General features: G+C 39.3%; 1 protein-coding gene across 4 annotated transcripts in view; it reads right to left on the bottom strand.

Annotated features, from left to right (window-relative positions):
* Positions 1-15,227, bottom strand: part of FRMD3 (FERM domain containing 3) — a 249,326-nt gene that overhangs the window by 104,105 nt on the left and 129,994 nt on the right. For all 4 annotated transcript variants that reach the window (XM_019750147.3, XM_019750148.3, XM_074330596.2 and 1 more), the window contains exon 3: positions 5,117-5,159. In XM_019750147.3, the coding sequence (XP_019605706.2) occupies positions 5,117-5,159 (43 nt within the window). The remainder of the gene's footprint in view (positions 1-5,116; positions 5,160-15,227) is intronic.

The following is a 15,227-nucleotide window of genomic DNA, read 5'->3' as shown; positions in this document are numbered from 1 at the left end:
GCTTTACCCATTTATACACTCCCACCAGAAGTGTTAGCATCATTGTCACCAACTGGATATTATCAATATTTACAATTTTCTCAGTATAATTAAAAATATCTAGTTTTAATTTGCATTTTCCTTGTTACTGATATTTAGCATTTAGTTTATGAGTTTATTGGCCAGTTATTTGTATTCCTTGTGTCTTTTCACATTTTTCTATTGAATTGATTACCTCTGGGTTCACGGCATCACACTTTATATATTCTGCATATTACTACGTATTACATATTTGGCAAATGCTGGTCCCATTATTTTCCTTGTGCTTTAACTTGTTTATAGCTAATTTTACAGTCATTAATTCAACAAGTATCTACTGAGAATCTGCTCTGTGCAGTGAACAAACCAAATATTCTGGTACAAAAGTTTAATTTTTGCACTAATTTTTCAGCATTTGGCTTTGTTGCTTCTGGGTTTTAGGTTTTCTTTAGGAAGTCTTGTTCTACCCCATAATTATAAAAAACACTTTAAAATTTTTGCCTAAAATGTCTACAGGTTGTTAAATAGACTGGACTTTTGCATTCACCTGGAATTAATCCCATGTATGGTGCGAGGTATGTCCTTAGCTTTTTTTTCCCCCAAGTGCAAAGAAAGTCCAAAAATCATGTTTTGAATAATCTATCTTTCTATCTCTGATATGAAATAAAAGCTTTATCATAATCCATATCCTCATAAATAATGGTTCAATTTGGGGGTTTTCTTTTGTTCTGCAGGTTCTTCTCCTATTCCTGGGTTTAACTTCATTACCATGTAATATTATAATGCCTAGGCCTTGATTTGTTATCTAGTAGAACAAGAACCATATCGTTCTTTACATTTTATTGGCTGGTCTAGAGCATTTTCTTTTGCAAATGAGCCTTAGAATCAGTTTATTACATGCCATCAAGAATCTCACTGAAATTTTTATTTGAAAATTATTGAATGTATATATTAACTTATGAAGAATTGATTAACAATATTAACCAGAAACATGAGAAGTCTCCATTTATTCACATCTTTTTTATCTACTCTACAGTAACTCCACAGTAAAATTTCAGTTTTATTTATACAGATCTTGCATATTGCTTATTACATTTATTTACAAGAAATTTCTGTTTTGATTTGCTATTGCTATGGTAAATAATAGCAAATAATTCCCCATTATATTTGAGAAAGTTAATTGCTTGTGTTTAAGAAAGCTATTGTTTTAGGATATTAACTTAGTACCCAAAGACAAAAGCCATTATTAATTGTGAATAGAGGATAGGGAAGGAAGGCAGGTGGAACGCTTGGAGAGACCCAGAGAGGACAACACCAAGTTTAATACACTATCTGGAGTTCTGAGAGAGAATCCAGCATCCCTCAGCACCCTAGACTTGGCTGAATGGAGTGAGGGAGGGGCAAGACAACGAAATCTCAGTGTCATTTAGGGAAAGTGTCCTTGTTGGGACTGCAGAGAATACTGAAGAAATGGCAGCAGCATGTGTTTAAGCAGAGAGGGAAGCTTAGCTAGAGTACACAAGTTTCCCTGAGGCTGAAGCAGGGCTCGGAAGAGGTTGAGCTGTTTCTGCCTGTCCCAGTGGTGAATACAGAAGTGCTGAGAGCCAGCAAGTGAAGAGACCTAGAGTGGGGACCACAGGAGGGCAGCATCTACAGACTTGCAGGACAAGACCACGACAGAAACCACAGGCCTCAGTGGACACTCAAAGGCCGGTGGGACTAGGTACATCCAGAGAGGATGAGTGGGGCAAGAGGCCAACAACCAAAGACCAAATCACATGAGACACCAAGGGAGGACTCAGAGGACTGAGCAGAAGAGAGCTATCACCCTTGCTGCCAGGATAGTGCGTAAGCTTCCCCTGCTTCACAATGCCATTCTGGGGATGGGGAAGGAGGAAAAGTGCATCATAAAAATAAGGTTGATAATGCCTATGTTCAACAAAATTTGGAGGAAACAAGTACTCTCACGTAATATTACCAGGAGTAAATTATTATAAGCTCTTTGAATGGACATTTATCACCAAGGAAATGTAAAATGTGTATAACTTTTGATCCAACAATTCCACTTCTAGGAATTTCTAGTACAGATGTACAAGATGTAAGAATGAACATTCAAGCATGTTTACTATAGCTTAATTTTTATTAGCAAAAGACTAGAAACAAACTTGACATCCATTAATAAATGAATTATAGGGGTGGCCGGATAGTTCAGTTGGTTAGAGAGCAGTGCTCTTAACAACAAGGTTGCCAGTTCGATCCCCACATGGGCCACTGTAAGCTGCGCCCTCCACAACTAGATTGAAACAACGACCTGACTTGGAGCTGATGGGTCCTGGAAAAACACTTAAATTAAAAAAAAAAAAAAAAGTTTAAAAGTGAAGTTTCTTAAAAAAATAAATGAATTACACATAGGCACACAATTAACTATCAGAAAACCATTAAAATGAAGGCAATCAACTATCACTGATATGGAAAAATCTCCAAAATTAAGAAAAAATAACAAGGTGAAGAAAAATATACAGAAATTGATCTTGCTTTTGCTTATAAAAGGCCTTACATATGTCGGGGGAGCTTACATGTAAAAAATTCCCAGGAAGATGTAAAATATTGTTAACAGTAGTTATTTCTTTGGGGTGGGCTTGAAGATATAAGGAAGAGGAGAAAGGAAAGATGGTTTTCATTTTAAACTTTCCTGAACTGTTAGAACAACCACAAACATTATTACTAAAAGTGACTTTTAAAAATACCAGTAAGAAATAGTAATGACTTTGTACAGAGTTTATTAATCAGGACAGCTGATCTTTAGCCAACCCTGGGAAACACCAGTCCTGGGAACACCCATAGTCAGAGGGCTCTTTCTGAGGTCAGGGTTAAAGGACCTAAAAGTCAGGAATCACTGGAGAGTGAGACCGGAACAGGAAAAACTGTTCCTCCAAGGAATTACGCCCTCGCTGCCTACTTAAAGGTTGTCTGAGTGTAAAAGGCATGCCCACACCCAAGCAAGAAACTGTCTTGGGTTCTGCAACCAGATCCTTTTGACAAATTCATGGATGAGTCCCAGGGGTTAAACACAGTTTCTCTGAATTAACATTGTATAAACCTTAATTTAATTTTTTTCTTAATTTACATTAAAGTTAATGTCTCTAGGACATGTGGCTAAGAACACAGAAATTCTTGATACTAAAAGACATCAACAATAGCAAAACTAGGTTTGTCATTGTGAGAAAATTACATAAATTTGTTCATTCATGTTCTTAACAATCCGGCAGAGGACCGGGTCACAGGTAAGAGGACCCTTGTTAGTTTCTAGAATCAGTGAGTTCCTGCATCTGGTTTAGAAACTGAATTTCACACAATCCTTTCCTTCCAGATTTAGATTCCATTTGTCATTAGATTGAAATTGGCCAGTAGTCATATGTCAATCTTTACAGTACTTTTATAAAACACTATAAATTTGAGTTGGTTGTTCAGAGTTACTAATAATAGAGCCAAAGCTCTTACGCAACAAATTCTTCACAAATTTTAAATTTTTTCTTCTATTAGGTGTTGAAATACTTCCTACTCTAGAGACAGATTTACATTTCAAAATTGTGTGTGGCCTCAGAAAAATATTTTATGACATTTAAGAACCAAAGTCAAAGAACCACATATTATAAATAAGTGTACTGGGAAATTGTCTAAATATTTTTAACTATATAAACAAAAATATCAAAATTTGGTAGGTAAGGGATAAAAGCCATGTTTTCCTCAGGCCTGTTAGTTCATTCTCATTGTCCTGCATATTATTCTAGGCAGAGCTTCCTGATACCTCTGGTGCCGCTACGTATTATCAGATGCTTGTCCCTACTCTATCCCAGCCTCACCCCAACAGCCTGACCTCTCTGAACCCCCCATGTGCACTGCTGTCCCTGTTTTCTCCTGACACATCTTACTGCCATCTCCCTGCAGCAGCCATGGGCATTAGCTGTCTGGCTGTCTAACTGTATTTCCTGCACTGACCAGACACAGTTTGCTCTTGAGTGATGAGAGAGGGAAGAGGCACAAATGGAAAAGGGCAGATGAGGAGGGGAGGAGGGAGAGAGGAGAAGGAAGAGAGAGGGAGAGAAAAAAAAGAGTTAAGGAATAGACATGTTGGTTGCTAGTGTGCTATCCATGTTCAGTGTCTTCCTTCTCCCCCTTCAAAGCCCTGCCCAGAATAATTTCTTCATATTTGAAAAGAGAAAAGAATCACCTGAATGATGACAAGTAACATAATATGTGCTAATCTGATCTCCGATGAGAAACTGATTTATTGCTCACATTTCAGAGCCCTGGGAAAGTTGGCACGGAGGGAATAAATGGATTTCAGGGCAAGCAATGAATTTCTGAGGTGCACTTCAGAAGCTCTCCTCCAAACCATAAATAAAAGTAGGCTGACTACCGCCTGGCACCAGCAACCAGGACAAACCATCATGTCACCTAGGACCACTAGTCAATATCCTCGTCACAAGGCCTCAAGTGAATGACCAGGGTAGTCTAAAGAAAGGTTTCCCAAACTGACTTCTCCAAGAGCCAGTTAAGCAACAACAAAGGCAGGTCTAAGCACCAGACCTTGAAAATAATTACCCAGAAAAAAAATATTTATGCCAGGGAGTGTGAGGGGTAGAAAAGAATAATACACTCTTCAGTAAAGTTACCAGCAGATTTTAGTTTCAAAATATATCTGCTTCTCTCATCTCCACGTCTGAGACTGAACCTCCCTCCCTGACCCATTTACTAGCTCCCCCCACCATCAGAAGGAACCAGGCACCTAGTGCTTATGTTTAAGAGATATTTAACCATATAATCCAATTTCCCTGTTCGAATATGAAATATGAGGGTAAGTGGTGGGGAGGGGAAGAGACACAGGGGGCTATAGGAACAGTGACTGCAAGGAGGACCAAGGCCAGCAAATAAGAGAGGAGTCACACAGCTCTTACGGGGAGAGAGAGCCCCCACCCCCCCACCCACAGATCTTCAACTCCAGCCATTTCTTCCCTGGCAGCAGAAACTCTGTCAAGAAACAGAATCCATCTTTGGACATTTCATAACAAAAGTGAGCCCACAGATTGACACTTACATTTCATTTGCTTGGAGATAGACTTGTTAGGTTCGAGCCAGTGCTGGGAAGAAAGAAAAAAAAGCAGAGATTGTGGGTCAAATGGCTGGATATATGATGCATACTTAATAACTAAAAGGTATTTAATATTCTTTTTCCAAAGTACAGCCTTGTTTCCCACAGATATTCCTCAGGGGTCCACCCTCCGAAGATCAGCGTGAACAATTCGGCAATAATCATAATACCACAGGCAGGGTATAACTTAGAGAATTAATACTACCTGAGTAGTATTCGAGTCCTGTAGCTGCTAGGAGAGAAGCGTAAGGGAGAGAACATGCACTTAAAAAGGAGGTTCTAGTGACCGAGTTGACTCCACTGCTCTGGGCAAGCCACAGACGGTGAAGACTGACATCTGTGACGTCAGAGGCACAGTCCCAGACAGATCGGCACCGTGCTCCCCTTTCAGGCAGCCTCCTCTCAGGTTAGCAGTGGGCCAAGTCAGCACCAGCCCCATCACACACACACGCAATTCTTCCTCTGTGGTGGGGAGGAATGAATGATTTTAAATACCTTATGTCAGAGGCCTGAGGTCATCAAGAAGGAAAATCAGCTCCATCACAAAACAAAGGCGCTCAAAGACCTGGCCCCAGTGGCCAGCTGTCTCCATACTATAACATGCTGAGAGCTGGGCAACTTCTGCTGTCACTAGCCATGATGTCCCTGAAGCCACTTAGGGAATGTCAGGAGGTGTCACTTTATATATAAACTGCAAGTGCAGTTTATAAAAATAGTAACAGGGGTGCCACAGGGAACCCTCACTAAAGGATGCCCCCCCATACTGCTTGATACTGGAGAGGAAAGAAGAGGAGGAACCCTGTCAGTTGAGTACGTACACCTTGCTCTAGCTCATTTTTGTCATCCAGTAAGCCTCAATGTTCTGTATTATCACTATGGTTGGATGTAATGCATAACCATCAAGTTTAATAAGAGCTAACATTTGCTGAGTGCTTACTAAGTGCCAGGAGCTATTCCAAGAGTTCCCATGGGCTAGCACTACCACCTCATTTACAGATAAGAAATTTGGGGCTCAGATGTTAAACAACTTGCCTACGATCACCCCATGAACATATGGTGAAGACAGCATGCAGGGGAACCCCAAAGCACCAGCCCTTATCCTGGGCTACGCGGCCTCCCAATGGACCAGTTCACGCTAAAGGGTATTCTTCTCCTCAATGAACACACCCTTTTCCCCAGGAACTGAAAAATTGAGTGGTCAAATCAGTAGTTTCCAATTCAGAATTTCAGATATCTGAGGTCTTTAAAAGCAAAAACGGGTCTTTTAACTATTTCAACATCATGAAGAATCTAAGAGAAAACCATACATTTACTCCTAACAAGTTTCACGAACTAAAATAGCAAGTTTCTCTGCTGATGGCCAAAATTATATCAATTAATTTTGAGAACCCTGGCCATTTTTCCTCCCATTTTTTTATTGTGGTAAAATGTACATAACATACAATCCACCATTCTAACCATTTTTCAGTGTACAGTTTAGTGGTATTAAATACATTCATAACAGTGTGCTACCATCACCACTATCCATCTAGAACTTTCTCCATCTTATAAAATTTAAACTCTATACCTCTTAAACAATAACTCCCCATTTCCCCGCTTCCTCCTGGCACCTGGAAATCACTATTCTACTTTTGGGGTTATCTCCTTCTAATCAGAAATTATGCTTGTCCTTTACACAGTTATAATGGAACAGTGGAAATGTATTAATTATACCACTTACTAGCTATATAACCTTAAGCAAAATGTTTAACCACTTTGTGTCTCAATTTTAACAGCTTTAAAATGAGAATAATAATAGTACTTACCAACTCAGGGTTGTTGTAAGGATTTTTAAAGTTAATAAAACGTTAACAAACATAAAACACTTGAACAGTGGCTGGCATGTGAAAAATAATAAATGCTTGTTTGCCGATGCTGTTGCTGTTTCTTAATAAATACAGTTTAATTGGCAGACCATATCTTTCAACATATGGGACTCATGGAGAATAATAAGAAGGGTGTCTGGTGATGAAATTACTTTTATAGAAATAAATAAGATAACTTAGAACTAAGGCAAGAAAACAATTAACAGCAGCCAGAGAGCAATTGCTACTATATCACAGAGGAGAACCACCAGTCATTTTGTCAATAAATTCTGAAATATAAATATGTTTTCCAAATTCTCCTTTCCTGGCATCCTTTGAACTCCTTAGTCCTTCTCAGCTTAACTTAAACCTACCTCTCCACCTTCTCTCTGCTTTTAGGGATGACAGGTAAGTTTCATTTTGTATGCCCACAGCAGTTGTCGGTGGCGATCTCCCAGGGCTGGAAGGAGAGTTCCAAGACTGGGTGAAGGCTCAGTGAGAATGAGTGCCATGATGGATTGGCTATGCCTGCCTTGCAGGGGTAGGGAACACTACTAAGATACTAAGAGAGCCTTAGGCCTGAGAACCTCTGAAGTATGGTATTATACAATTTATATGTTTTCTTTTTTAAATAAAAAGTACAAAACATTATCATATATTTCCAAAGAACACATAATAAGCATCTAAATGTATTTTTAAAGATCTGAAGTGATACACACTAAACTGATACCAGTGAGAGTGGGTAACAGGGAAAAGAACAGGAATTTAGGGGTGTTGATCAAAGGAAATGATAACTTCAAGTTTTTTCTGTGATGTTTCATCTATGATGTTGTAACTGAAAATTTTTATATGTATTGGTGCATTCTATGACTAATTTAAAAATCAATTTTAAACAAAAGAAAGAAAGCTACCTCTACTCAGAGGATAAAGGTGGATTCCATGTCATGTAGACTCAAGAGGAAGAATTTCATACATAACAGGCAGATACCAAATCCAGATAAGCACCTAGAGCTGAACTGTGGTCCAACTCAGGAGCCAACAGGCTAGATTCAAATCCCAGCTCTGCCACTTACTAATGGTGTGACCTCCACCAAGTTCCTGTGTTTCCTCACAGCATCATTGTGAGGCTTAAAGGGTTAATTCATTAAGAAGCTCTTAGAACAAAGCTGGAACCTAGTGAAGACTCAGTAAACCCAGCTGTTCCCATCTTCTTCACGTTCACTGAGAGACCCCTAAGTTGGTGCAATGGCCCCTCTTGATGAGCCCACGTTTGTCATTATCTTCCTCTCTCACCTCCCACCCCACCAGCCTTGTGCTTTACATGAACAGACAATTGTCCTCCTATTTTTCATTCTTCCCTTTAGAGTTATGAGTCGGGCAATGAAGTCAAGTCTGGAGGAAAATAATCACCATGATGCACTGGGTAATTAGATATAAGCACTTATTGCATTGCTATTTTCCTTTCAATTGCTACTTAGAATATACGTGGTTTTTGTTTTGTTTTGTTTTGTTTTTTTAATTCTGTTTCCTTACTGGAAACCGATACTCCCTAAGACAGGCAGGAAAGAAAGTCTGCCAACCAAATATCTGAATTTATACTTGGTATACTGTAACTGAAACCTTCATTTCTTCAACTCTAATTTAGAACAAAAATTCCAAAGACTAAGGAAGCTAAGACCCAATTATTGATTCTATCTAATGAGCTTAGGGTGTAAGATGAACCAGAGGATACATCCCATAGCATGATTTGAAGGTATCGGGAAGGCATCTGCAGAGAGACTGTCAGGACTCTTTCCAGGTCCTCTCAGATACCCTTTTCCTTTAGTTATACCATAGTCTGATTCCTTTTAGGAAGGCTGCCCTCAGGTTACTGGAATCCATTGCAGGGTGGAGAACTGGGCCTCCCCACTCACCCCACCCCACAGCAGCTCTTTTAAAACTGACAGATGTGGGAGGATGAACACCTCTGCTCCCTCGCCCCTTGGCTGGGACAAGTCCAAGACCAGACCTACACTATTCTAGAGCTCCTCTGTGGGATTGAGCCCACGTTACCCTCTGCATGCCTTTTCCCACATCGCACACTCATATGGCCTCCTTCTCTTCCCTGTCCCATTCTCCCATTTCCTAATAAAACTGGAATGTTTATCTCATGACCTGCTTTCTGAGAACCAGATCTAAGACAGCCTCCCTAACACTCTACCAAAACTGCCGTCCATTATATTTAAAATCCTTCCCTTAGAGATTTCCTCCTTTTGCCTTAAGTTTAAACCCTAGTAATCGTAAGTCCCCCTATGAGAGGTCCCAATTTAACAGGGTTTGCAGTATTGATAATCTAGCCTGACCACATTTCAAGGCATTTCTTAGAACAAATTTATTTTGATTGACAGCAGCTGGGAGAAAAAGAGGAACAGACAGAAGCTACACAAAGGAATGAAAAGCAGAGAGATGATAAGGCCTCTAGGCTCTGATTTTTCTCATCTGTGATCTTGGGGTTGTGGGTAGTAGATTCCAGGACCCCTAAGATTTCTTCAGCTCTCACGTTCCACATTCTATGAATCTGAAGGATGAGAACATTGCCAACCAACGTTTCTTTCTAATTTTGCTAGGTCCAGCTGTCCTTAGCCCTAAGAGATCGTTTTTCTCCACCCCATCCTAGAAATGGTACATTTCCTTTGTACTTTCTAATTTGGCCTTGTTTGGGGGCAAAAAAGGTAGGTGTGAAGCAGTGATTTGTGACTAAGTAGACTGATTTTTAATTTGTAGCTGCTGACACACACACACACACACACACACACACACACACCTTCCAAAAGTAAACAATATAACAGTTATGTTGGGCTTCTGTTGAAATTGATTCAGCCTATGATTACAGAATAAATTACACACCTCTCTGTTATCTTTCTCAAAACCCTTGGTGCCCTAGACAAGAATAATCTGTAGCCCAGAGAAATGTGCTGAATGACCAATGGGGCTTTAAACAAGAATGAATGTGCCTCCCCCCCAAACAAAAGATTGTTTTTCCCTTCCGGAGTAACCAGATCCAAAATCTGACCAATTCCCATCATAACCCTGAAAAGATGGCCTGATTCTCACATCTCACCTGGACAAAGCCCCAGAGTAACTCAGTCTAGCATTATCTAGCCAATTTGTGCCATTTCTAAGCCCTTTGGCCTTTGCTGGGGGGAAAAGAAGAATGCCATCTGAATAAATCCAGCCTTACCAGTGTTCTGGAGAGAAAAGTTAGAGCTAGGCCTTAATTATGTAGCTACCAGTAACAATGGTTTCCACTTCAGTTTCAATAAAATCTATGACACAACGGTAACAACAAAAATACCTGTAGATCAGGTACACTCAAAAGTTATTGTCCTTTTGGAAGTCAATCTATGTAAGAAAACCTTCATTGCTTTGGGGGAGTGTTTTTGACTCCTTCAGCCATAACTGCTTTTGCATTTTAGGTTCTCAGGTATGAGCAAAATAGAAGTAACAGCCAGGAGAAGAAACACTGTAGAAAACAGAAGCAGAAACAGGAAACCTAGGAAAGCATAAGCTCCGTTTTTTTCCCTAAAGGACCAGATAGTAAATGTGCTAGGCTCTGTGGTTCATATGATCTCTGTCAGATCTATTCATCTATGCCGTTGGAACATGGAAGCAGCCATAGACAACACACAAATGAATAGAATAAACTGTGTTCCAATAAAACTTTATTTGCAAAAACAAATGGGTGCCAGTCTGACCTTTGTGTTCCAACCCCTGTTCTACATCCAAGAATTCCTTAATGTACACTTAAAGAAAAAAAACAGTAGTAGCCCAAAACTGCAATAGAGGTTGTAAAAACATTCATTGCTATTTAAAGTACACTAGGATACCAAAATGCAATCACAAGGGAAATCATTCCTTCAAGCTTATTTAATGGAATTTACCACTCTGTAACATTTTCTATCAAGTCATATAAATTTAACATGGTCATCAAACTGTTCTAAGGTCAAAGATCTAGTTGCCACACCCATGGACCTTCACAAACTCTTTAAAGCACGAAATAGTAAAAAGATCAGTTACATATGTTGATAATATGGACTAATGCATTTAAACAATGGCCCTACAGCACAGGTACTATTAGTATTCCCATTTTACAGATAACAAAATTGAGGCCTGGATTAAGAGTCTGCTCAACATCATACAACACACATTTACAATTGAGACATCTGCTAGAGCATGCATGAAAAATAAAAGGCTGCTTCAAACTGTCGTTTCCTAACCTATATTGTTCTTATTTCTCCAGGTTATATATCACAGTTACATTCTAGTCTTCCTTCTTCCCAGTTTGACTGAAAAATTGTCTTTAAAGCTATTTTGAAACTTCCAAACCTGCTGGTCTCCAGTCAGCTCTGATGTTCTTGCCTGCTGGAGGCCGTCAGCGAGTGCTTCTGTCACTAATGATGCTTCTCTCACTTAACCCTTATCTCCCTAATTAATTTCTGTTCTCATCTGAACTAAGCCCAAGAGGTTCTCCCCACCAAGGAGGAAGACTGTCTTACCTTGGATAGCTTCCTGTTTTTTCCTAACTCAAACAGGAATAAAATGCCATTTTCCCAGCCCCACTTATTTTTATGTCTGTCTTTTGGCTCAAACAAACAAACAAACAAACAAACAAACAAACAAAAAATAGTTCATGTGTCTGTTCCTCCCTCCACTAAAATTATGACATCCCAGTTGGCTAACTAACTTCCATATTGCAACCTGTGTTTATCAGGCTTTGCATCCCTCCCCAAGAGAGGGCATCAGGTGTAGACAGAATCAATTATGAGCAATCATTTTAGTTCAAGAGCAAGTTCTGTTTTCTACTGCAGGAATATGACAATTTCCCCACATCTATCAGTGCTAATACCCTGAGCGACAATGGAACTACTAGACAATATGTCCAGTTTTCAAGCTGCTATGATAGTGCTGTGTTCCTTGTAACTTGAGTTCCCAAAGTCCTTTCCCATAAAACCAAGTTACTTGTCCATACCCCTCCCAAAATAGGTATCTAAGCAGTCTTGATTATTTCATACCAACTGAAACTTAAAAACAAAAGAGGAGTCATTAAGCAGACAAATTCCTGACCAGTTACTTGGGGCAGCAGTACAACCCTTCTCTTCAGTGCAGGGCTGCCCTATAACTTAGATACCACTTTCATTCCTAGTAACAAGCATCTGTGAAACAATTGTCCCCAGGAGCAGGAAACAGCCTTTCAATGGCAGGAGCAGCTGTTGGGACATAATGCTGTCTGGTTTCCTGGCACCATCCCCAGAGTGAAACCTCAAATCACTGGGCCTGTTTTTATTCTATCCCATGCCCTTCACAAAGGTGCCTCTAAAAAAAAGCAAATTGGTCTAACATAGAAAAAGTGTTTTCCCATTATTAATAAAACTCACTGCTAAGCTTACAACTCACTGGTAAGCTTACTCGTCTTTTCTGGTTACCAGCATAAAAACCTCAGGTCTGTAGTTATGTTTGGGAGAGGGTGTCATCAGGATTCAGCATATCTTTGCACCCATGATTTCTCAGGTCATTCTATCAGAAAGTGTGTCCCATGGCCACATGATACACAATGTCTTGACACAAGGGTGCTTGAGGAGATTGCCCCAGGGGTGTGGATTTCCAAAGTGAATTTGTTGTCTTTGGGTATGAGTCAGAAAGCTCCTTAAATCAGAAAAGTTAATGACATTGATGTAAGTGGGTTAAAGAGATGCTTAGAAATAGGTAAGTTAAAATCAAAAGCTCTGGGCCCAGTGTCCCTGCAGACTGTAAACTGACATCCTCCAACCAAGTCCTGGTATCATTCCTCCTCCAGCTGGGCTGGGGTCCCCATTTCCAGGGCACTGGGGGTGACTTCCCTAGCTCAGTTTGGGAAAGAGGAAAGGGTGGAAGAACAAGAAGGGAAATCCAGAACAATGGACATCTCATACCATAGCCACAGAAACTGAGAATTATAAAATCCAACTATTTCAAAACTTCAACTTTCCAAAGAGAAGTTACCCAAACACCTGAGCAGAAGTGGTAGAAATAATATGCCACATTTAAGAAAAAACACCTTGACTGAAGCCAAATGTTACCTTTTTCTTCTGGAATTATTTCTTCCAGGACTTCCAAACTTACAGTCCCAGCTTTCTCTTCAATAAAATGAAGAGAATACCACCGACCTTTCCCCCAATGTCAGGCAACTGAGACGGTATGAGTTCTTCAGAACACGAATGTAGTCAAAACTGAGGAGGGTGTTTATTAACCACTAGTCAATCAACCCCACCCTGCCTCAAATTTTAAAAATAATGGAAACTCTGCCATTAAAATAGCAAAAGATAGTCATCATTTACTGACTCAGTCCTCACCACTCTCAGAACATATGGGGCATGAGACATCTTGTGAAACATATGGTGTTCCAAATGCAATAGTGCTAAATATTTAATATTCCACAATGGTTCGCCGTAAATCAAGTTGTGAAGCATTGTAGGCAAAACACCAACTCCCAAAGCAGAGGTAAGTTCCACTTCAGCTTTCCTAACTAACTTGATTTTCTCTGTTGATTAGATTTCAATCCAAATAATTCATTGGTTTTATTTTCTATTGAGAAGAAGTACACAAGTTTATTTTAAAAAATTGCTGGTCCATTAATCTCTGTTTAAAACTCCCACATCAACATGTCTTTGTGCCTTTGAACTCATATTTCTTATTATCCAAGGTTTACACGTCCCCTTTTTCTCCCCAAAGATCATAATAATGGCCATCCTGCCTTTAAAAGAAGTTATTAACATTTCTAGGTTTTTGACTTGCTAATCATGGCCCTATTTCCTCATGCAATTGCCTCACCTAGACCCAGTCCATGCATAGTCATCGTGTTAATAATTACTAATAAAAATAGCATATGCCATGTACTCAGTATATACCATTTGTGAAGCGTTTGCATACCTTATCTTTAAGTCCCCTACCAACCCTACATGTAGGTATTGTTACCTGTTTTAACAATCAGTACAGAGAGGGTCAATAACTTGATCAAGGTATCCCAGTTTACTAACCAGCAGAGATAGGATTTAATTCACATTTTCCAAGTACACAGTCCACGCACTTCCATGCAGCAACTGCTCTGCAACCCATATAGAAGTTACATTCACAATATAGCCTCAGTATCAAAAGGCTATATAACAGCTCTATGATGCAGGGGAAAAAACTATTCAGGCAGCCTGCTAAACAACTGAATGAATGTATCAGATGAGATAGTTTTGTTTTGGGGTAACTTCTTTTTTCACTAATCTACTGCGCAAGCCTGGACACTAAAAATTAAGCTAAATTCAGTCAAACTATAATGAACAATTAAGCACATTAACCAAAAGGCTTCTTTCTTAACTTAAAAATAATTTTAAAGGAGACTAAACTTTGATGAGCACACAGTGCAATATACAGAAAATGTATTATAATGTTGTACACTTGAAATTTGTATAATTTTGTTAACCAATGTCACCTCAATAAATTTAATTAAAAACTAAAAAATAAAGACTTACTGAAAGCTATAAAAAAATAATAATAACTTTAGACATAGAAAACTTGCAAAGATAGTATAGCACAACCTTCATCCATTTCCTCCGATGTCAGCATCTTATATAACCACAGCACAATTATCAAAATTAAGAAACTAACACAAACACAATATTATTAACTAAGGTCCAGACTTAATCTGGAGTTCATCAGTTTTCTCAGCACTAACACTTTTCTCTGTTCCAGAATCCAATCCGGGATCCCACATTGCCTGAGTTGATACGTCTCCCTAATCTGGGAGAGATTCCAAGTCTTTCCTTGCCTTTCATGACCTTAACACTCTTTTCTTTTTTCTCACTATGTTTTGTTTTAATGGGTCTCAAAATTCTGTGACAAATTTTTGGTCAAGTTGTTTCCATTAAAAAGTACTGATTTTAAAAACTAATAACTTAAAAACTTTTAAAGAGTGTTATTTAAGTTATTGTGGAGAGTGTCTCTCACTGTAGTTTGTCTGGTTTTTCATCAAGATGTGAATAAGGTTAGGCACTACTGGGAAGGACACCACAGAGACTCGTCCCTTCTCGGTGCCTGACATGAGGGGCGTGTGATGTTGGTATATCTTATTACTGCTGATATTAACCTTGATTGCTTGGGTAAAGTGATGTCCGCCAGGTTTATCCACTACGAAGTTATCATTTTTCCCT

The sequence above is a fragment of the Rhinolophus sinicus genome, chromosome 16 (genome assembly GCF_057876585.1).
Source record: "Rhinolophus sinicus isolate RSI-liver-muscle chromosome 16, RSI-T2T, whole genome shotgun sequence".
Classification (NCBI taxonomy): domain Eukaryota; kingdom Metazoa; phylum Chordata; class Mammalia; order Chiroptera; family Rhinolophidae; genus Rhinolophus; species Rhinolophus sinicus.
This window is presented reverse-complemented; position numbering and strand designations above follow the sequence as displayed.